General features: G+C 44.8%; 1 protein-coding gene across 1 annotated transcript in view; it reads right to left on the reverse strand.

The window, feature by feature from the left end:
- Positions 1–24,769, reverse strand: part of NKTR (natural killer cell triggering receptor) — a 511,856-nt gene that overhangs the window by 21,117 nt on the left and 465,970 nt on the right. The window contains 1 exon segment of the mRNA XM_078665314.1: positions 6,490–6,582. Within this exon segment, the coding sequence (XP_078521440.1) occupies positions 6,490–6,582 (93 nt within the window).

Below are 24,769 nucleotides of genomic sequence, written 5' to 3' on the forward strand. Positions count from 1 at the left end.
CACACCTGAGTGGCACTCGGTCACTCGAGTGGACCCCGATGAGGAAGCATGTCACCGACCAGGTCGGTGAGTGAGGGGTTTCTTAAGAAAGAAAGAATCCTTTCTTTCCACATTTCTCTTTCTCCACGCTAGATCACTAGGACTTTTGGTCCTGGGGATACTCCTTTCTTTTGTTTTGCTTAATTGAATTCTAGGGGACTAAGGAGTAGGAACCCATTAGAATACCCTCACTCTCTCTTTGTTGATTACGGCATTGAACATTGCCCGATGAGGCAAACAGGTTCACTTGAGGAGTGCCCCACTGGGTGAAGATGTCCTCGACTACCTTCAGCAGAAGTTGCCACACCTGATCAGCAAGAGAACGGTTGTTCAGACTGTCAGCTTTAACATTCAGAGACCATGCTAGTGGATCGGTGGTTAACAATATCCTTTGGTGGTGTGCCCAAGACCACAGTCTTAACACTTGCACACAAAGCACATCACCATTGTGTTGTCCATCAATATCTGGACGAACCAACCTTGGATGGAGGAGACGAAGGCCTTGAGCGCCAGCTGATTTGCCTGCAGTTCCAAAAATTTGATGTAAACAACCTGTTCTTCCGGAGACCAAAGGCCTCTGATCTCGAGATCCTCCAGGTGAGCTTCCTAATCTAACACGGAGGCACCTGTCAGATGCAAGGGCAGGGAAGGCAATCCTCATCAGAGTAAAATAAAAGAATACATGAACGTATTCATAGAGTAACAAGGAGAACCAAAAATGGCTATGCCGCCAGAAAGACAATCCGGAGAGCAAAATAAGTAAATACGGACACAAACATTCCGCAATAAGGGAGAAGCAGTGCTTAATACTACAACACTACAAAGTGCAACAATAATAGAGGCATGAATTAAGCCCGGAGCCTAACCTAAAGATCCACGACCGTGACTATACAAAAGAAAAGCAAAAGACACTTCAAAATAGCTCTATCAATAGAGAGACCAACAACGCTGATACATGCATAGATATTAACATGAAAGATCTTCCCAAAAGGAAGGCACCACCTTACAAGAGACCAGCCAAGAGGAGTTGTAGCGCAGAATCTGCATGGCTGTCAAATAAACGGACACCATCAAAAGTTATATCTGTTAAAGTCTCTCGAACAGTGTCAAGGAAATTCGACTCCCGCAACCAAGCGTGTCTCTGAAGAGCAACAGACCTAGCCATGGCTCTACCAACAGAACCAGTGGTGTCCATAGCAGACAATGGAAAACCTTGCCATATCACGGCCATCTTGCATAAAGTGAAGGAGGTCAGGCCTGACCCCTTCAGGAAGAGAGCGAAGCAGATGGGCAAAAGAGTCCCATAAAGCGTAAGAAGCTCTGCCCAAGGCACAAGACGTGTTAATGACCATAAGGTCGAACTAGCTGAAGAAAAGATATTTTGGCCACACAAATCCAACCAACTGGATCCTCTACCTGGTGGAAGCAAGGTAGCAACATCTGGATCCAGTACGGCAAAGCCGTAGCAGCTTGCACCACAAGCCCCTTATTGGCAGTATGTCAAGAAAGACAGACAGGGTTGTCCTGAGAAGGATAATGGGGATGGGAAATGACACAATCAACTGGCCTCGTCAAAGTTCCAAGCAAAAATATCATACAGAGACACTCCAGAGGGCAGTACAAGGTTCAACACAGGTCACACCCTGATGAAGTAGATCCACTAAGGGATCAGATGACAAAGTTACTGAAGGAAGTTGTAATTGCAAGATACTACCAGCTTTCTTCACAACTTCTACATAAGCTGCACTAGCCTCAGTCACCATTTGTGGCTGAGAAAGCAGGTCAGAAACAGGGGAGGGTTGCAGACCATTGTCCTCACCTAATGCAACCCAAGGAACCTCCATAAGAGGCTGAACATGACCAACCAAGAGCCGACGTCCCTGGTGTCTTGCAACACTGGGGAAACAGCAACAGAGACGGCACAGACTCCGTAGTGCAAGGGAGAAGATGCGGGAACTGCAGGGTCTAAAGGGTGCACGTTCGGCGCCGACCGACATCGGGGTGTCGCCGTATCTACTTCAACCTCTATGACCTCGTCCGACACCCCCAGAAGCTTCCCTCTCGAGCACTGTGCTCATACTGGGGGAGGAGGTGTGATACTCTGCGCCCAGGATGGGCTTTGTTTCTGGCCTCTGAGAGCAGGGGGTCTTCACCCAGGGGTCCAGAAACATGTCTGGTGGTGGCGCTGCCTAAAGCCAGTCAGAGACCACACCAGGGTTAGTAGGTTTTCCAGGGCACCTCTGAGGTGCCCTCTAAGTACATCTTTTAATAAGCCCAACACTGCCATCAGTGTGGGTTTATTAAGAGGAAAGGTTTGGTACCAAACACTACTGAGTTCAGTGAAGCCATCATGGTGCTGGGGAACTCGAGTTGTCGAGTTACCAGCCCATGCACTCTCTATGGCTTCCCTGGCACTTACAATATTAAGAATAGTCAAACATTGTAGGGGCATATCTGCTAATGCAGATAAGCCCACACCTGAGATATAGTGCATCCAGCCTTACGGCTTGTAAAGCCTGCTAGAGGGGTGACTTACCTACACCTTAGGCCGTGCTACTTTAACATGGCACACAGGCAGTGTGCCATATCGACTTTGTCTGCACCAATGCATGCAGGCTTCAGTGCAGATAGCATGACCTTAGTGAGGGGTCCCTAGGGGACCCTCTTCAGTCCCCATACCCTAGGGGTACCGTTTACTCGGGACTTACAGGGGGGGGGGGGGGGGTCTGAAGTTTTGCCAATCATGGTATAGTTTTAGGGAAGGAGATCTGGCACAGGGGACCTGGTTGTCAGGGACCTTGTGCCTTTTCAATCGAACCCACATCATGTTCCAGGTATAAATTAGGGGGCTAACCATGTCAAAAGAGGTACTTCCTTGCAGACTTGATCGCACTCTTAGTTCTTGACACGAAGGACTACGTCTTCCTTTGCAACCTCAGTTTTCACATTGCTGACCTCAGCTTCCACACAGACAACCCAAGAGACCACAACACCACCCACCTCCTCGACAGCATGATAAGAGTCAGACTGACCCAGATCGTCCGTGACCCCACCCCACCACACAGGTCACACATTGGATTCCATTTTCAACTCCAGCAATCGCGTCATTTACAGCCATGTCACAGAACTCATATGGACCGATCAATCCATCGTCTACTTCACCATCTCCAGTTCCCGCACTGCCACCCCCAAGACAGACCGCGCCTCCCCCCACCGTAACGGGTGAAAAATCTCAGAGACCAGCTGGATGAACGCCCTCCACACAAGCAACCGCCACTAATTTGCAACAGGGAATTAATTACTTCAACGACTGGGTCACCAACTGTGCTGACAGAATCACTCCCATCAACAACAACAAGCAGAGAAGATTCGCCAAAAAGGCCAGCAGGTACACACAAGAACAAAAAAGCGGGAAAGGAAACAGCTCGCTTGGGGATGGCAATCCAGCAAGAACACCGCAGACGGAGCAGCCTTCAGAAGCCCCCTCAACATCTACCACACCCTGATGAGGGCCATAAAGAAAACAGCCCTAGCTACATGCATGTAAACCAGCATGGAGTTATTCAAGATCATTAAGAAATTCTCCAACATGGCTGCCAGCTAAAACACCATTACACCCTGACAGGAGCTGAGCAACAACCTCGATGACTTATTCCACGGAAAGATCGCATCCATTGACTTCCTCGACAGACTCGTTCCCACTGCAACGGAGACGAGCCACAAACTGACCGCCTGGAACCACCTCTCCACCAAAGACACCACCTCCACCTTAAAGTCCATCCACTCGGGAGCTCACACAGATTCTTGCCTGAACCACATTTTCAACCTTGAAAACCAAAAGATCGGTCAGGAGCTCATCACTCTGCTCAAAACCTCAATCACCACCGCAACTTTTCCAGACACCTAGAAACATGCAGAAGTCAGGCCACTTTTCAAGCAACTATCCGCCAATCTCAACAAACACAAAAATGACCAGCCACTTTCCCTGCTAGCCATCAACAGGCAACTCACAACGCCGCAAGTAGAACTAGTCAATCAATGCCTCCCCAATTCGGTATCTGCAGCAATCACAGCATAGAAACTGCCCTGATTGCAGCCACCTACATCCAAACCATCCTCGACCGAGGAGAAACAACAGCTCTAATTCTCTTCGACCTCCCGGCTGCCTTCGACACCATATCACACCACATGCTGATCAATAGACTCCACCACATTGGTATCCAAGGGGAAGCACTCAGATGGATAGCCTTCTTCTTCACCAGAAGAACTCAGGGGATCCGCCAAAACACCCTACACCTCCGAACCCACGGAAATAGTCTGTGGTGTACCGCATGGTTCAACCCTATGTCCTACTCACTTCAAAGTCTACTTGACGTCACTCGGCAACATCATCAGATCCCACAGACTGAATATAATATACTACACAGATGACACCCAGCTGATTCTCTCACTCACCGACGCCCCTACCACTACCAGCTTCCACAGATGCATGACGAACGTCGCCGACTGGATGAGGAACAACTACCTGAAGCTGAACATCGACAAGACGGAAATACCGATCTTCTGCAAAAACAACCACCATCCTTTGGACCGACGCATAGTGGCCATCAGACCTGGAACATGCAACCATTCCCAAAGACCACGACAGAAACCTCAGAATCATCATAGATAACCAACTCACCATGAAATCACAGATCAATGCCATCTCCCTCACCCTGTGCATGCTACGGAAGATCTTCATCACAGCTAAGACCTGGAAGAGCCTCCCTACACAGCTACGAACGAACCCCTCTCTCCCGGACTTCCAAGGAGCACTCAAAACCTGGCTGTTCAAATGAGCCTGAGACCTGCAAGCGCATGGATAACCTATCAGGTGATTAGCAGCACTATATAAATCCAGTTTGATGATCTGTCTTTGTGGCATAGTTTGCTAAGGTATTCTACTATGCCCTATTCACCTAATGGATGAATCATAAGAAAGGACCCCCCTTCATTTTCACGGCCCTCATCACCATTACAGAATCACTGGTTGCTGTCTGCTATTCAAAGTATTGAGTTTGTAGATCTCTCAATTTGCTGTTCATTTTTCGATAGAGAGATTGTACTAACTCTTTGAAGCTTATGCCTTCAAGATTTTCTTCTGTGCTTCAAAGGCCTCTCCCTCTTGAACTTCTTGATTCTATCCTGATTATCTGTAAAAGTGGAGTTGAGGTCTTTTGACTTTACCCTACCAGTGGCTCTCCGTGTGGAACCAGTGGGAGAATTATTTTCTGATTTCCCTTTGTTGGATGCTATTATCAAGGTAAAAGCTTTTTTCTATTCACTATTTTCTTAAAAATGAAAACACCACCAACAATCAAATAGGACGGATTGACATTTTCAAGCTTTCTGTAGAATCTTTTAAGGCACTGTGGGCTTTTGTTCTTTACTTTTGTGAGGCAGTAAATTTTTTTAGGTAGTCATTCTTGTACATCTCTGCAATAAACACCAATTTCCTCAAGGTCCAAATGGATTTTATGATCTCATTAGGCCTCCTCTGCCTCAACATGCCACTACAAATCGGAATTATAACATGCTCCTCTCTTGAGGTGAAATTAAGTGCTTCCATGGCTGGAGCCAATCTCTTGTGTAAAAGCACGGACTCTCCTGATGACTTCATCTCACTCCAAAGTGCCAAAATAATGTTCTTGATGAATTAAAGTCTGTGGTTTGAACAGCAAGCAAGCTTAACAGTCCTCAGACATATGGTCTTTATTAAGACAGAACGTGCTTATCAGGTGTTCGTTGCTAGGAGCGAACTTTCAGATGCCGCTTGAGCAGAACCTGAACACACTTTTTATGCTATAAACTGCAGTCAAAGAGACTAAAAGTAAACAACTTTGATAAACCTTTTTCATTCTGCCTGAAGAACCTACACAAAAACTTGGTCTTTTTCTGTAAAATTCATGTCTATTCCAGGTGAAAATCTCAATGAGTTTGCCATAAGGTCTTCCATAGCGCCACCTTGGTGGATGCTCACTCTAAAAAACATTTTGTTGTAAACATTTCTGGACCAAAGCAGTAGATGGTGGAATAATGCACAACATGAGTATAGTAGAGAATTGTGACTCAAAAACCCTTCAAAAGCAAATCAAATGAAAGAACTGTGGTTGCCAAAAGAAAATGTTACCAAAATCAAAGTTCCAGAGTACTCAGTGGTATGGGAGGCCACCGATGGCCAAATAGATACGTACTGTATTACAGAGGACACTGTGGAGGGACCCTAAGCAGGGGTAAATTCTAGCTGGGCAAATGGGAAGGAAGCCTAGTTAGTTTTGGAGAGTACTTTGTTCTCAAGCAGACTGAAATTAGAAGAAAGCCTAGATTTTTAACGGTCCAAACCGTGAAAATCTAAAAGCAAACAATTTGCTGTATATTATACATATTTTAAAAAAATTAGCCACAAAATACCTGGAACGTCCATCATGACTGCGCGATCTGCTATAACTCCTCTTGCTTCGGCTCCTACTCCTACTGTAGCTGTCGTATGTGTAGGATCTGCTTCTATGAGAAATACAATTTGAGAGAAAACAGATTACATAAAATACACCAATACAGCTTTGTGATGGCACAGGTCTTCCTAGTCATAGACCATCAACTATTACCAATAGGTGGCCTACGCAAGGCAGAAGGAAGAGACACTGCTCAATTGCAAAACCTTCTGACATTAGCTGGACCTGGCTGGTGTCATACATTTTAAATTCAGGAATAATACTTTCTATGAATGTATTCCCTAAAATAAGCTTGACAGATCATATAGGTAGGAAATGGCATAAAGGGGTAAAGATGGGGTTTTAATAAGAGGAGAGCGCAAATGAGAAGAAAACCAGAACAGTAAAAAAATAGAACAACTTCCTTGTATGCCAATTCAATTGTATTTCTAACATGTAGGAGCTTCTCTAAAAGGAAGGTGTTGGGGGAAAGTATCAGATAGACAAGCTTCAGGTTAAAAAGTTCATGCTCACTTCTCTGAGGAAACAGTGTCACTATGGGATCAGCATTCCAGAGATTAAGATCTGAGTCATATAGCATCTAAGTACAATAAAGATGTAATTTGCTGGCACATGTGTTAAAAAGTCACCAAAGACACCTACACTTTGACTGAGCACGCTTGACAAGTACATATAATACAGGAAACTGCCTCCCAACTACGGGCTGAGGGCATGTGAAGGAGACTGCACTTAAAGGAGGTATACATGAACCCTTGTCCTACTACTCTTATTAACAATGGGCACCATCCTTTTCTTGACGATAACTATGTAGAACATGTGATACAAGAAACCACCTCCCAAGTACTGACAGAGGACAAGGATGAAGACTGAAGTGCTGAACACACACAGCAGTAATCCATGAACGGTTGCCCTACTCTTCTTTTTAACACTGGGGAAGGCAACCTTTTCTTTCTTTACAAAGAACAGGAAAGATTTGCCTGAAAAGATTGCGGCCTTGACACTAGATCAACAGGTTACTAAAGATCAATATCAGAAGAATGGGTCTTTAGATGATGCCTTATCGAATGCAGTACTCAATATGCAAGGAGGAGCACAAATCTTGTAGGAAATTTGGTTCAATCCCAAACAGGAACCCATCCTCCAAACACTTCGGATTTGGGCGGACAGTTGCCAAAAAGAGTCAGCGCAGTCTGCCCTACTTACAGTGTATTGTCATGTGCGCACTCTAGGGTGTACAGAATTATCCTGCATCTGCCAAGCTTTAACTATCCACCTTGTTAATTTAGATTGGACAAACCAGCGACTCTTCTTGAAATAGAAATTAGAACAAAAAGACCAAGTAAATCAGTGTACGATGAAGGAGTATGTTACTTACCCTGTAAGCATCTGTTTCTTGCATATATTGCTGTAGATTTGTGAGTTGTGCATACTCATGCCATGTACTGTTGGGCTCGATGTGGCAAGTTGTTTTTCTTTCAAGAAGTCTTTTGAGTCACAAGATCTCTGTGACTTTTCCTTTTGGCATAGATTTGCATGGGCACAGACTCCATTGTTATATTTTTTTTTGCCCAAAGGGTGAGTGTAAATAAGTAATAGTGTGTATAGAACAGAACAGGGACTATGAAAGCAGAAGGAAATGTATTGATAGGAAAAAAATCAAAATGTTTGCGTCGGTCACTGGCTTTCGGGAAGAGAGTGTGCGCGTATGATCCTACAGAACTACAAGCAACAAACAGATGCTTCCGGGTAACATATTCTGTTTGTAGCATGTGCATGTAGATACACATGCTGTGCAGAGTGAAAAACAGTCTTACTGTAAGCAGTAGCTAGCCAGTGGATGGAGCAGAGGTTTGAAATAATGTTCTGAGAACAGCCTAACCAACTCTAGCCTTTTCCCTTCATAGCACGTTCACACATTGTTTTGTAACTGTACGAAGGGTTGACTGAGTGACAGCTTTACAGATGTCAGCTACGGAGGTATTTCCAAGGAAAGCCATATTAGCACCCTGTTAGAGACTGAAATGTGGTTGGGATGGGAGGGTAGGGTTCTTTTAGCTTTATTAGAAAAGATTTGGGTGCACTTAATGATCCACCTGGCTATTCTTGCCTTTGAAATGGAATGTCCTTTATGGGGGTTAGAGAAGACTACAAATAACTGCTGTGTGTTACGATAAAGTTTCGCTCTGTCAATATAATACATGAGAGCACGTTTAATGTCTAGAGTGTGGAGTGCTCTTTCAGCTACTGAAACAGGTTGAGATAAGAAGACTGGGAGCTGATTAGACTGGTTGGGGTAGAATGCAAAGACCACCTTGGGCAAAAACTTAGGGTTGGTTCTAAGAACCAATTTATCCTTCTTGAAGCACCTAACTGAAGTAATTGTGATAAAGAAAGCTACCTTGTACGACAGAAATTGAAAACGGCATGAATGCATGGGGTGAATTGTCTAGTAAGGTCAATGTTAAGGTCCTAGGAAGGGGCGGGGATTGTCCTGGGAAGAGGTGGTGCGTGTCCTGAGAAAGGGCAGGGAGGGCCCTGGTTGGAATTACCTATTTGAGGCCTTCCAAGAAGGCTTTGATAACCAGGATTTTGGAGAGAGAATAACGTTCCCTGTTTTGCATGTAAGCTGCAGTAGCCGCTAGGTGTAAGCTGATTGAGGTATTGACCAAACCTGACTTTTGAAGATGAAAGAGATAAATAATGTACAGCACGGCAGGGGTAAGTGAATTAATGCTGTTTTGAGTACAGTAATGTGCAAATCATTTCCACTTTGCAGGGTAGCAGGTGTGTGTTGTAGGTCTGCATGCCTCTCTAGGTATGTCCAAGGTAATCAAACACTGACTTCAGGAGCCAAATCGCTAGGTGGGGCTGCAAGGGGCTGGTTGCCTGACTTTACCCAGGTTCTGAGTGAGAAGGTCCAGCCTGTTGGGGAGATTCTCGTGTGGGATAAAAGACATCAGCATGATAGAGAACCAGGACTGTTTGGCCTATGTTGGAGCCACAAGGATAAGGGTGTGGAAGCTTCCATGAACTTCCTGACTATACATGGAATTAGTGGGAGTGGAGGAAAAGCTTCAGCAAATATACCTGACCTGTGAATATTGATGGTAGGTATTAGTTTTACTAATCCAACTGTAACATGGATACTTATAATTAGTATTTATGGAATACATTTTTAATCTTTTTCGTCTCTGTTGGACCCGGGGTCACCGGTCCACATAGGGTAGCCTGGCACAAAGTGGCGAGAACTATTCTCTAAGGCAGTTGTGTTAAGCTTGCGTCACACTCTCCACAGCAACCCAGCGCCCATCCACTAAAAATGACACTACACCAAGTTAGAAAAATATGGAATGCTTTATAAAAATTCTTTGAGTTATCTTATTCCGTTAGTTATATATTGTTTTCACACATCAAGCACTTCCACAGTTGATTATCTGCATCAATGAGAATTCAACATTACATTTAGTTCAAGAACCTTGTTCCTTAGAGGAATTGAGTACAGTAATACCACTTATTGCTCTAGATTTTCAGCCCGAACTTTTGTAGTTTAAATAAGATTCAGCCGGAAGAAAACACATTAAATATATCCAGCAAAGCAAAATTATGCATTATCACAGCATGGTAACCCTTCTGCACATCTACTTAAATGACATTGGATTTTGCGTTGTTAAAGCAGGAGTCAGAACCATGTACTCCTGGTCAAATTAGGATGAGCGTTAAGTTCAGTCAATAACCTGCATTTGTTCCGGTGACTTATGGTACTCTGGTTTCTGTTTAACTTTTATATAGGGCCAACAGCAGCTCAATGAATGACAGTTTCCTAGCTCCGGTAGGGTAGTTCCACAAGTCTAAGCTCCCCTGGCATACACGAACTCTGTGATTAGAATTCAGGAGAACAGGCCATCTGTTAGGCCCCGTGGGGATTTCTCTAATTTCGTATCCCTCACCAGCCCCTAGGTCCCGGCTTACTTGTGGCTGGAAGTTGTGTAACTCAAATTCAGCTGTCACGGGCAGCCAGAAGGTTTTTAGTGAAGCGCACACTCCCTCCCAGGCAATGCCGGATCACGCACTGGGCCTGCGCTGGGAAAGAGACACTTCCGATGCACGGCGATGTAAGGCCCCGCTGAGATCTTCGGGGGATTAGTTCCTCTCCTCAGGGCAGCCGCGATCCCAGGGGCCTGCTCAGGAGAGGAGCGTCTATGTTTCGGCGTCGCCCCCTCAGGGAAGCCGACAGGACCTCCTTTGGGCCTGCGCAAAGGGAGAGACACCTTCTGGCAGCGCCGCCCCCTTAGGGAAGCCTTCGCAGCAAGCGGCGGCCGGACCGGCCTCAGCGCGACTTCCGATTCCTCACCTCAGAAGGGAGTCGCACCACACACTGGAGGGCACCTCTATTCACGGGGCCCCAGCCTGATGTCGCAAGCCACGCCACTCCCCCACGCCACAGCAGAGCCTCCGCAGATCCGTCCAGGAGAGGGAATCAAAGGGAGCGTCCCACCTCAGCACTCCTCAACACCAGTAAGTCAGACAATATGCCTGCGCTACTACCTCTCAGAAGCGATGTCGGTAGGGAGGAAACAGGGAAGGGGTGGTTTTAACAGACCCTCAGGACAGTTCTCACTCCCACAGGACAGCGGTGCAGTTCGTGACAGGCAGTGTGGGTCCCACAGTTACTCTGGGTCAATCTGAGGAGAGTGATAACTCCTTCCTTGGTATAGAAAAACACCAGGACAAGGTCCCTCAAGAGGACAACTTGGCAGGGTCAGGTCTAGAGGCAGAGAGGCAAAAACAGCAGTAGGGAAGCAACCCTAAGGAGTCGTCAGCCCTTCCAGTGCCCTATCCCCTGATGCCACAGCCTGTACTCCAGCCAGCCCTTTGATGAACAAAATGGCCGCCCAGGTTCTGACCTTATATACCCTAGGTCCAGTTCACTAGAATGGGCCAGAAGGTTCTAGATCCCTCTACACTAACCTATGGGCCAAGCTCTGAGGTAAAATTTGGACAGTTGGCAGGCCACCATTTTGTGAGGGTACCTGCTCTATCCCCATTTTATAGGAGCACCTGCGCTGCATTATTAATAAGTAATAATGAGGCTCCCAAAGTTCTAGGGTCAACACCAGAAAATAAAATGTAGTGGACACCCAAGAAAAATACAGAGGCAAAAAAAAGGGATAAAATAAATAATAATAATTAGGAGGGACCACCCAAAGGGCCGACAGGTCTAACAGTCTCTTTTAGCATGTTTGGTGTTAAAATCAAATTAGGAATTGTGCAAACTGACTAATACAAATGTTTTCTTTTTTTGTACTTTTATGAATTGTATTTTTAAATGGATCGAATAAAGTTTCTTTGATTGATTGATTGATATACCTGACCAATTGATCCATGCATTGTCCATAGAGCGAGGGTGTGGAACCCTGACTGCAAGGTTTTGGCATTTGGCTATTTTTGCTGTGGAGACTAGATCCATCACTGGCGTTTCCACCTGCGAAAGTAGAGGAGCAGGACCTGCATGTGGAGTACCCATTTGTGGACATGTTGCAGTCAAACAGAAGGCGGTAGTAGTGTCCAAAAAATGGAAAAGTCAGCAACATTCAAAGAGAGACATATTTCATCATATCATTAGTTAAATGCGTATTGTAAATAGACAAAATCACAGTATGTCTTGGGTGCTTAAGAAACTCAAAGTACCTACTACCTAAAGGTACTGTATTGGTGCACACAGGTGTGTAACCAAAGACAATGCTTGGAGGTGAGGTTCTAATTACAGCACACCAAATAGTGTTTAGCTTATTTAGGCCTTCATGTGCCTTTTGCACAGATGAACATTTAACAATTGTCACCAGTAGAATCCATGGAACAACATAGAAAACATACAGTATAAGGGTAACCAATAATCCAATATAAAGTCAAGAAAAAAAAAGGTCCTCTTCATATAGTGTTATTCTTCTTTATTCAAAGTTCATAATAAACAGGTTTTTCCAGCATACATATCGCCAACACGCGTTTCGTCTCCCACAGAGACTTCATCAAGGCATAAATGATAATTGGAAGATGTATATTAATCTGTTCATGAGATGAGTACACAGCGTTGCGTGATAATATAAGAATACCCAAAACAATGATTGAGGTGAATTTGTAACTGGATTCACTTGAATAAGAGCGTCTGCAATGGCTATTGCGGGCGACAAGACGTATTATTGGTGCTGCTGCCATCGGATTGCAACTTATCAGGGTTGTGAATGTGGATTTGCTTTAAACCTCGAGTCGAGTCCATCTAAATATATTGTATGACTCTTATCATGGGATCCTTTATATAACTGTGGAGTGGTGACAACACATATTTGTACTTATTTTCGCCTATGACACTTCGTCGTCCTAAACTGTTATGATATGTTTGTCAAGCTGATTATGCTGACGCTCTTATTCAAGTGAATCCAGTTCCAAATTCACCTCAATCATTGTTTTGGGTATTCTTATATTATCACGCAACGCTGTGTACTCATCTCATGAACAGATTAATATACATCTTCCAATTATCATTTATGCCTTGATGAAGTCTCTGTGGGAGACGAAACACGTGTTGGCGATAGGTATGCTGGAAAAACCTGTTTTTTATGAACTTTGAATAAAGAAGAATAACACTATATGAAGAGGACCTTTTTTTTCTTGACTTTATATTGGATTATTGTTTACCCTTATACTGTATGTTTTCTATGTTGTTCCATGGATTCTACTGGTGACAATTGTTAAATGTTCATCTGTGCAAAAGGCACACGAAGGCCTAAATAAGCTAAACACTATTTGGTGTGCTGTAATTAGAACCTCACCTCCAGACATTTTGCAGTCACCCTGGCAGAGATTCTACCAGCAGATGAATTCTGTGGTGGATGGCCCAGTGCCAAATCAGTTGAGCTAAGGCTGATGAGGAAGGCGAGTGTATGTCCCCTTGCTTACAAAGATAGAACGTGGCAGTCAGTATACAACAAGACTGTTTTGCCTTGAATCTGTTCATAGGAATGCTTACAGAGCTGTAGATGAGGTGATCATAGACCTTGGACTGTCATGCTGTTTAGATGTGCCCTCAATCCGGCTAGGAATGAGTCCATGGTGGCAGTCACCTGTGGAACAGTCAAGAAAGGGCGTGTGTCCCACAACAACTTGTTGCTGTTTCTCCACTGCAGCGAGCAATGGGTACTGGTCCTCACTAACACAAGATCCTCAATTCGACCCTGCGCTTGTGATCACCGATTGGAGAGGCACTGTTGAAGCACATGCATATGGAGCTGGGCGTGGAACACTATGGCGATGCAAGATGCCATCATACCTGGCAGGTGCATTACAGTGAGAACCGGAATGTGACTGAGTGGCTGAAAAAGATGCAGCAATTGATGAGAGGCTTGCACCCATTGCGAACTGGGTAAAGACTGGCCGGAGGGAGCCCTCCTTTTTGGACTTTGTGCTGTCTGGCATCCAACTCCACCTGAAACCTCTCAGGCATTCCTCAACGTGGAAGGCTTGAGTTTTTGATGCTGACAATGGGGCCAAGTGTGTTTTTGGCACTGAGGATGGCTGCGATAGCAGATGGAGCTGGTGCCAGTAAGTCTATGTCTTTTGTGCTGCTTGTCTATGGATGCCGATCTGTAGTCTCAACATACCAAAAAGATGCCAATACTGTTAGCACATTAATCCATTATTTACGGAAAAGGCACATCAATCAATTAGATGTGACAATATAAATCACTTCTTTTTTCATTTAATTTGTTTAGGATTGAATATTTTTTCTTTTATCAAAATAATTCTCAATAGTCTTTACAATGCTCACAACCCACACCCACATCTTTCAGTTCACAAGTAACAAAAAAACAAAAACTCGGCACAGGGCTGGCGGGCCAGGAACTTGGGTGACTCACCCATTTCTTCTTGCTGCTCTTCTTCAGTGGCCATGGGGGGAGGATTCCCAGAAGAAGTCAAGCGTCTATGACTTAGACTGAGCCATCCTGGTGTATGCCCACCCCCGATCTCCATGCTGATGGAGTTTTTTTTGCTACAGAACGCCAAGCAGCAGTCGCAGCGGTTCTCATTGTGGTCTGGCGAGCGGCAAAATTCGAACACAGGGATATTTAGAATGACACTTGGGGTATCTCTTGAAAGGCATCCATTCCATCCCCTCAAGAGCGTTGTAATTCTCTGAAGGGAGGCTGGAGAATGTGGCGGCTGAACAGGCATGGGCACTGATCGTCAAAGGCAAGCGGAACGACTTACAATAGAGTGATGCGTCCAAGATTGTACTCGCAATAGGGTGGAAGTCAGCGTACTCAAGACTATGACGGAAACTGACCAAATTGCCGAGATCAGGACCACACTGGATCACACCCAAACCAACAGCGGAGAAATATAATCTAACAATGGAGAAGGTGACAATGCGCATCTACACCTAGAGGAGTCAACAAAACCTTGTGACTTCTTTGGAAGAAAAAAAACTTGCAACGTCCTAGCCCAACACTAGGTGACAGGATTATGCAGAGCATGTGTAACTACAGTCACACATGCAATGAACAAGTAGTTGTCAAATAAGTAGTTGTCCACCTTTAGCTATCCTATCTGGTGGAATAATAGATATTTTCTTACGGCATGAGGAATACCTCTCTAAACAACTGCAAGAAGAGTTCAGAACAGATAAAAGAGTATTCATGCCAGCAATACACCTGTCATTCGTTTCTATTTGAACTTTGGGTAATGAGAGACTAAGTCATTTGTCTCAGATGTAGTAGGCCCAGCACACATGAACAACAATTGTTAAAAGACAACCTGTCAGAAACTAACCACAGACACTGGATGGCTAGTCATTAGGGACATATGCTGCAGGCTCCATTCAATTACAAAAATAGGCTCGGCGTCTCTATTCCAAGATTGTGGTCTTCTGCCTTATGTTTTGCTGCAAAAGTGCGCACACACACAAGCTTACAAAGGAAAAGCTACTTTTTTCGGTGTTAAAGGTTGAATATCTGTGTATGCACGACATCCCGGAGCACAATACTGTCGGGACACCTGAGTTGCTGAAGGACTGGACTGTATGGTCAAACTCAAAGAGGTCAAGAGTTCTTCCACAAATAGAGGAGATTCTGATTATGGTGTATCAGTTGACAAGCAGACCAGAGAGCTGGCCATTTACCTTATGTTCTTTATCTGGCAAGTTCTGGTTTACAGTTTTCTTCCATTAATGCAATAACTGCTTTCCCCTGCATCTCCTTTTCATGCATCTTTCCTCATCTCAGTGATTAGAGATTTTGTGGAGAGGTTTAAAAAGTTTTTTCCAGTTAGACCTTCTCCTTCCTGGGAGATGAATGTGGCACTATTCAAGTTGCTGGGTTCTGTGTTAAAACCATTGCATACAGTGGATCTGTTATCTATCCTGGAAGGTCACCTTTACAGCAGTTTTTACCACGGTGAGGAGGGTATGTGAGCTTTAGGCTAGGTTTGCAGAGGGACTGTACACGGTTTTCCATCAGAAGCAAGTATCATCAAGAACTCATTTTTTTCTTTCACAGGTCGTTTCAGATTTCCTCATTAAAAAGACTACTCTATGCCTCCCTTCCTCCACAAATCCATCGACCGAGAGATCACTGCATACCTTCCATGCATAACAGTAAAGAGCTTCATAAGGTCAAGCAATGCTTTGTGAGCCATGGTGTTGTAGGACAGGTCTAGCTTACTCTGAGCAGAACACAGCCATTTGAACAATTTGCTTACTTTTGGTAAAACTATTTCTGGTAGATACTTTAACCGCAGATTCCTCACCATTTGAATTATCCCAGGCTTCAAACTGGATCTGGAGTTTTTCCAGCAACTGCTTCCAAGGCACCAGTAGGTGACGCCATCACTTTATGGCAGTTTTGCACAACATTTCAATCGTTACGTTACAGAGCCACATGTAGGCACTACCCATGCACACACATGTCAGTTTTCATTTGAAACCGTTCTGCGCTGACAAATTCGGATCAGTCATGACAGACCTCAACATGTCAGTCTGCAAAACTTAACTTGGGACATTGTTTTACAATCAAAAAGTCGGCTTCACAGAATGAGGAGGAGGGAAGATGGTGAGGACGATGCGTTTAGACAGGGTATTCACCCGAAACAGTTACCAAAGGTAGACAACTTGTTCTTCTGATAGATACTTCTAGAAGCAGATTTCGAACCTTTTGAAAAATACTAAAGGAGAAATTCCCAAAATGAAGAGGGTCTGAGTAGTGAACATACACCAGGCAAGATGAAGAACTGTAAACAGTTCAAGGGGTGGAGAGCGCACCAGACACGCCCCAACGAAATTACCTCTTAGCATGATGGTACATGAAGTTCATTTTTTCTCGCTCCATTCAATGTTCGTAGCCAGTGCTATATTATCAGTTTCAGTTCGTATCCCTAGACACGTGTTTCGTGATTCTTCACTCATCAGTAGGGAAAAAGCAAAGTTCATGGGTTGTGGTGCGTGCTGCCTTATTTCTCAGGACCAGTTCCACTCACAGCATGAAGGTGCAGGCTCTCCGAGCTCGTCAGCTCAGAAAATTTAAACAGTTCAAGGGGTGGAGAGCGCACCAGACACGCCCCAACGAAATTACCTCTTAGCATGATGGTACATGAAGTTCATTTTTTCTCGCTCCATTCAATGTTCGTAGCCAGTGCTATATTATCAGTTTCAGTTCGTATCCCTAGACACGTGTTTCGTGATTCTTCACTCATCAGTAGGGAAAAAGCAAAGATGCTAGAGGTAAACACGCTGGAAATGTCAGCGGCCTGCTCCCACCCCCTGTGATGTTAAAAATGGCTTCTGTAAGCCGCCGAGTTGACGAGCTCGGGAGCAGTGCCTGCATGCTGAGAGCGGAACTTATCCTGATAGATGACGGCAGCATGTCCAGAAACCTGTTAATATTTTCCCTACTGATGAAGGAATAATCCAGAAACACGTGTCTAGGGATGCGCTTTGAAACAATGATGCGAGCACTGGCTATGAACTGAGAACTGAGCGAGAAACACGAACTACATGTACCAAGATGCTAGAGGTAAACACGCTGGACATGTCAGCGGCCTGCTCCCACCCCCTGTGATGTTAAAAATGGCTTCTGTAAGCCGCCGAGTTGACGAGCTCGGGAGCAGTGCCTGCATGCTGAGAGCGGAACTTATCCTGATAGATGACGGCAGCATGTCCAGAAACCTGTTAATATTTTCCCTACTGATGAAGGAATAATCCAGAAACACGTGTCTAGGGATGCGCTTTGAAACAATGATGCGAGCACTGGCTATGAACTGAGAACTGAGCGAGAAACACGAACTACATGTACCAAGATGCTAGAGGTAAACACGCTGGACATGTCAGCGGCCTGCTCCCACCCCCTGTGATGTTAAAGATGAAGAACTGTGTGGGCTAAAAAAAGGCCCTCAATACAGACTTGAGAATTGAGGAAACAACAAAAATACAGCAGAAAGCTGGCCACCCACTCAGTAATGCTTAGTCCAATCTATATAAAAAGTCAGGGCCCTCTTTGGATCCAACCGATGAAGACTGGAGAGTGATGGACTACAAACAAAACCAATTAATATGAGGGTCCAAGGGTAAGTTTAACGACCCACACTAGATACATACCCCTAAGTACAATACTCACACAAACGGTATCTAGGGGTCAGATGACCATGTGACTCAACTGTGGACACGGACACTAACACATCACGAAAGGAATAGTGGATACCCAAAAGTGCAACAAATGTGACATGTGATTACCACGTGGCAACTCAAACGAATGGGCAAATATTCCCATCAGTAACCGTCCTGTACCGCCCTTTTTAACATCATTTGGGTTCTCCTTGCCCAGGAGACAAGACAAGACAACACCGCCTAATAATGTTAACAAGGCTATGTGTAGTTATTGAAAAGATGTGTTATCAATAAGGGTGGTATATATAGGATATATAAGTATATGTGAGGTTACTGAATAAGCAGTGTGAATAAAAGTGAAAATAGGTGAAAAGATGTGAATACAAATAAAATTGGATAAATTGAGTAAATGGTGATTTTAAAAGTATTTCTCAATTGTCCAAATCTAAAAGCAAAGTGAAAGTACAGATTTAACAAAATATCTGTCAGCAATATTGGTCAACATGTTTCGGCATTTGGAATGAAATACTTCATATGCCTTCTTCAGGACTTGTTTGTAACTACTGCTTATGAAGTGAGAGTTAAAATCAATATCACCTGCAATGTTCAGGTTGCATAATCCACCACGTACCATTTGTAGTGGTGCTGGCACTTCACCCCACCTGGCTGCAGCTCAGGTTTAGAGGAGCACCGCTCTGTCCGTCGGTGTCTCCGCACAGTCGTCTGTGCTGTCTGGGGAGGCCAGAGTGATGGACTAGCCTACAAGGAAGGGCAATTCTACTTTTCAGATTGAGGCACCAATTTGTCAGGTGAAAAATGAAGTAGATAGTGGCTTTGCTGACAGCACCTACAGCTCATTGACAAGGTGTGCAGAAGTACCTGCAAGGAGGACAACAGTCCAAACTGTGGGCAACCTCTGGAACAGCGGTACATATGTTCAAAGGGGGGGCACATCAAAAACCTAAGTAACAGATCAAGCTCCCACTTTGACAAGATAAAGGGCACAGGTGGAAACAGGGGAGTCCTTTCAAAACCTGCATTACACCTGAACTGGTGATTTGAACAATAGGTGGTCAGGTAAATGTTAGAAAAAATGAAAAATATCCTTGCTGCCCACGGACTTGATAGACAGGTGTCGAGTCACCAGGAAAATGACCACCACTTCAATGGAAAATGTAACTGCCTTCAGTTGTTTCCACCTGTGGAGGAGGTATAGGTTTTGTTGCTGAGACAGGAGGTCCTTACAAAGAGGTAAACAGAATGTGAGACAAATGTTTCGGCTCAGTAGGTCGGAGTGCCACTCTGTCCTGGCCCAAACCATGGCTATCGGGATGATCGAGGCCAGTCCTTCCTGATTTTCAGAGTGTGGGGCAAAAGCAGCAGTGGTAGAAAGGTACACTAAAGACCACAGACACACTGCAGGTAAAACTGTGAACTCTGGGCGATGTGAGGAGAACGGACGACAAACAATACTAAAGTATACATCAAAGTGATGGATGGAATGCTTGAATTAATCTCAGACACTTGTAATTACCCGGGCAGCATCCCAATCCATCGTTATTTTGCAAACCATGCCACCTCAGTTTGGACCCAGCTATATACAAATCAGTCTTCACACTACCCCCAGTCAAGACAGTCTAGCCCAATGTGCCAAGCCAGGTTCTCCCGGAACTGAACACAAGCATCCCAGGACTGGTTTTGCCCTAGTTATGGGCTAGTCAGCGAGGTACAACTTGGTTCCAGTGACACTATGTGCATGGAACCCACATCTGGGCATACCCGTCCCACTTAAGGTGACACAGTAAAGTATACAAAAAAGTGATGAATGGAATGCTTCAATTAATCTCAGCCACTGGTATTTACTCGGGCTGCATCCGAATCCATCTTTGTTTTGCACACTATGTCACTTCAGTTTGGACCCAGCTATGTGGAAATCAGTCTTGACCTCGCTCCAGTCCGAACTGTCCAGCCCGAAATGCCAAGCCAGGTCTTCCCTGAACCGAACACAAGCAACCCAGGACCAGTTTCTGGCCTCTGTCAGACGCTAATGAAGGTCGTGGGCTGCCCTGTATGAGATATTAATGTTACCCAAAAATAAACTCCAGTACTAAGCCCACTCCAGGTGAAGTTCCACTGCAGAGAGTGCATGTGCCAACAAGCATAGAGAATACAAGGGATGCACGAGGTTAGGAGGCCCAGAACCCTCCGAACAGTCTAAACTGGAACATAAAAGTACATTGAGATCCTAATCTGAATGTCCTGGATTCGCTGAAGGGCAGAAAGAAGTTAAAAGCCACTGTTACCCAGGACTGCTCTTCTGAATAGAATCCTTTGGGTCAGGTGCATGTGGGCTTTTGGTTTATTGATTGAGAACCCCAGGGAGGACAGCAGTGAGAACACTGTCTGCAGGTTGGCCGCAACAAGCTTGCTTTCAGCAGCTAGTCATCAAGGTACAGGAATACATGTAACCTGAAAAGATGTGCTGCAACCACTGCCATCACCTTCAAAATACCCACAAGAGCTGTCATATTGATATGCTTTGCCTTCGCACTGTGTTAAGTTAGCATGAGTTTATTAGGAGTTTAAATGCCATTTTACCTTTCTGCTTCTTCTGCACACGACACATATTGTTATTAGAGCTTTTAGCCCAGTGGAATATTTTGCTTCACACGAGAATAATATGTTTTGCTCTTAGTATCAGCTTTGCTTGGTAAGCTATGTCTGTACAGTGAGTGCCAAGGCCTTCAAGGTTAGTTCAACACAGTGGTTGTTGCGAGGTTTGATCTTCGCACGTTCTAGACATAACATACATGCAGCTGCGGCCAAATTCTGGCTTTAGGCGCGTTTTATATTGCAACACACAGAGCATTAACACACACTTGATGATACTTCGCATGCAGAGAGCTGGTGGAAGATGATGTGATCCCTTACCACTAGGATCAGAGGTATGGGGCCGCCCTGCTAAAACCCAAAGAGACCTTCTTAGATATAATACACTATACTAGCAAGGGAGGGTGAGGATTAGGTGTCTTTTAGCCTTCTTTCCTCTAGCATTTTAACACGCTTTCACCTTTTGTGTTCTATGGACTAGTAACTATGCTGATTACTTTGTTTCTTATAATATGTTTGCTTGTATTAGCTAAGATACTTCGCTTGAGAACACTGCATTAGAAAATAAACATTTCAAATGTGCACGCGTCCTCATTTACTCCTCGTTCTGGATTGATATGATTTTATAACGAAAGAGTGTTCATGTGTTCCACTTAGTTCTGTGTGAGAACGGAATCCCTGCGACAGGGCGAGGTGAGGCAGTAGGGTAGAAAGATAAACTGGAATTGTTCAGACCCAATCATAAACTATAGGAAGCATCTCAGAGGGTGCAGGATATGCACATGAAAGTACATGTCTTGTCAGTCATAGGACAACATACTGTCTTGGGCAAGGAAGATCGGAGTGAGAATCAAGAGCTTTAACTTGTTCTTTTTTAAGGGAGGCGTTCAAACAAATATCTAATATCGGCCTGAATCCTCTGCATTTTGTGGGCACCAAAAACTAACATAGTACCTGGAGTTACACATCACACAAACCATTGATACAGCATGGTAAGAATCACAATTTGGAAGGGACGCCCACTAAACACCCCTGCCAAACAGATTTATTATCCATTTTTAAACCCACATACCAATGTCAAGAGGTTTTCATTCTGTAAATGTATTCAGTAAATCCATAAAATCCTTTGCAGTGGTCGCAATCCCAGTGATTAAGCGAATCAGATGGTTTGTGACGGTTCAAAAGCCTCATACAACTGGTGCATGTTGTGCACCACTCCTGTGCCTTGAAAGAAATACTGAAACCAGGGACTGCAATGAGAATCTTTTATCTATCAAACATATCCTTACATATTACTCAACATGATCTGTGCAAGTATTGGGGATGCCATGGATATCTGTCAAGCTTCTGTGACCACAACAAGTAAGCCTGTGGTGCTTGGACTGAAACTGGCATCAAAGGGGAAACAAAATTGGTATAGGTAGCAATCTTATGATTTCAAGGCAAAAAAACATGTGGGCGTAGGAGTACAACCACAAGGCAACATACCATGGCCCTGATTGCGCTCCATCAGAAATAAAGTAATTTCCTTTCAGAGGGCGCTCTAGAAGCCTCCTGGCCATGCATAAAATGGCAAGATTGAAGTCCACTTAATGAAATAAAGTGATATCTACTCATGGTGCTGTCTGGTAGGAGGCTGACTTGATGACAAATGGCCCAATGCCATATTGTTTGTTTTAAGGTTGACAGCTTGTCAAAGTGCATGTCCCCCTAATTCTGAACACAGTATAAGGTAGTTAGGTTGTCTGTTCTGATGAGTATCGTCTTCTTGCAAATCACTTTGTGAAAAGCACTGAGTGCCAGATGCAATGCCATCAGTTCCAGGAGATTTATTTATAGTACTTGCTGTGGCTCAAACAGTCTCCTCAACCTGTAATAGGCGTCCGTGGTAATGCTCCCTTGTGGCCAAGGGTCGAGAAGTGACCTACTCTGTAAAAAGTTGTTGTGCCGTTTTAGTCTGAGTTGAACTCTTGGCTCTACTCACACTAGGTCTTCTCACCAATCCATTGCTTGAGACTACTGCCTGGCCAGACATTCCTGTAGGGGCAAATGAGCAGGCCAGCATTTGGAACTATTAAACTACAAGATGCCATTGTTCTCAGCAGATTCATGATTATTCTTAGTGTGAGAGGAAGCACAGTCCGGTAAAGAAGAAGCAGACTCTAAAAATGAGAATGTGCTGACATTTCAATTTATGTTTTACAGGTTTCTGGTTCTGTATGGCTCCCAAAAAGGGTAGTATTTGTTGGGGACAGGTGTGACTTGCTGTGGGGGCCAGATACAGTAGGAGATCGCCACACTACAGGTGGCGGGCAGCCAATGCCGATGGTGAGGTGTGCTTGCCGCTACCCTCTAGGATTCCCATTCCTGCTCCTGGGCCAAGGGGCCACTTGTCTTCTGCCCTGGTTGCAGATTCCCCCAGTGCGATCCTCTGAGCCGAGCGATCCAATGTGGGAGTGACACCTTTGTCCTGCGGGGGCACCTTCTGGAGGTAGATGCTCATAAGGCAGGCGCCTACTGCCAGACTTGGTCTGACGAGGGTTGTAGCCCTTCGGGCCTACTTATGTGAAACTGGTGCATGCAATGCTGGGAGACCCTCTTATGTTGCTGCGTTTCGGCGGTCTTGCAGGGGTAGCTCCTATTGGAGGGCTACAGTGGAGCCTGGTGCCTCTTGCTATATATCGATGGACTTCTTCCATCATTGAAGTTTTACCTGTATTATCCTACTATATATTTAAGGGTGCATTTCTCCTTGGACCTCCCCACTGCTTTCTGCCACACTTCGCTCCATATCTGTTTCCCGCGAGTGGATGCTCCCTTCCTAGAGGTTTCTTTTGACCTGCAAACCGCATTGAAGGAGTGAGCAATGTGCTACTGGTCCTACCACTGGCAGTAGGGCGCTGGACTTGGGCTGAGTGACATGAGGGGGACACTGATTATGGGAACATGGCGCAGTGAAGAGAAACCTTCCAGGCTGCTTGGCGTTTGTTCCTGGGGCCTCTCCTATTTTGGGAGGCTGTGCCATTGGTTGTTGCAGATCCTCCGCCTGTTGTGTGGCAGCGGTTTCTCGTGGCTGAGCAAGTTTGTTCAACCTGGTCTGGTGAACTGTCCAGGCCCCCTTACTACCGGTCATTGTTGGGGTGTCCTTCTCAGTCCCCTGTAGCTGCCACCAATGGTGCTATAGGAAAGGTGGGTGGGGGAGCAAAGAGGGCAATCTGATACTCACCGCCGCCAGCCACGGTACCTCGAAACAATGGAACAATCATGGTCAGTTGATTTCTTCCTGTACAGAAAGGAGTTGTATAGACACAGCTATTCAGAGGCTTTTGATGCAATGTTTGGCAGACCCTCACTCCACAGGTTTCTGCAGAAATTTATTTTTGCTGCAAAAGAAAGGATTGGTTGGTGATTATCTTGCAAGAATTAACTCTCTGGATTGTTTACACGCACTTCAAGGTGGCAGGAAACCATCTGTTGAGATGCCTGCTCCAACAACATGACTGGATGGACAGACTGGATCTAAAAAAAGTCCTAACACTCCTGATATTTGGCCCACACCGGAGGGATTACTGCAATTTCAGTGCAATATATGATGGCATGAATTCAAGGTACTCCCATCTGGGCTGTCTTCAGCCCTATTGTATTTTACAAAACTGATGAACCCAGTACTTGAAGCAATGCCAAAGGTGTTCACCTGATCATATACTTGGCTGATCTTATTGAAGTGAAAGACCAAAGTAGGATGATTCTGCGTATCTCTTGGATGCTCCAGGAGTTGGGCTTTGTGATCAACATCACGAAACGCATACTGATTCTTTCCCAATTAATAGAATTCTTAGGTTTTCAAGTGAGTTTCCTATGGGGCCAGCTATAAAGAAAATCAAGAGTGATTGGAGGTAAGCATTGTCCAAAGCAATTGTTTCATTGAAGCTACTGGACAGGATTGTGTGTCTATTCTTTTAATACTAACTTTAATGGT

This window comes from Lissotriton helveticus, chromosome 10 (assembly GCF_964261635.1).
Source record: "Lissotriton helveticus chromosome 10, aLisHel1.1, whole genome shotgun sequence".
In the NCBI taxonomy this organism is placed as follows: domain Eukaryota; kingdom Metazoa; phylum Chordata; class Amphibia; order Caudata; family Salamandridae; genus Lissotriton; species Lissotriton helveticus.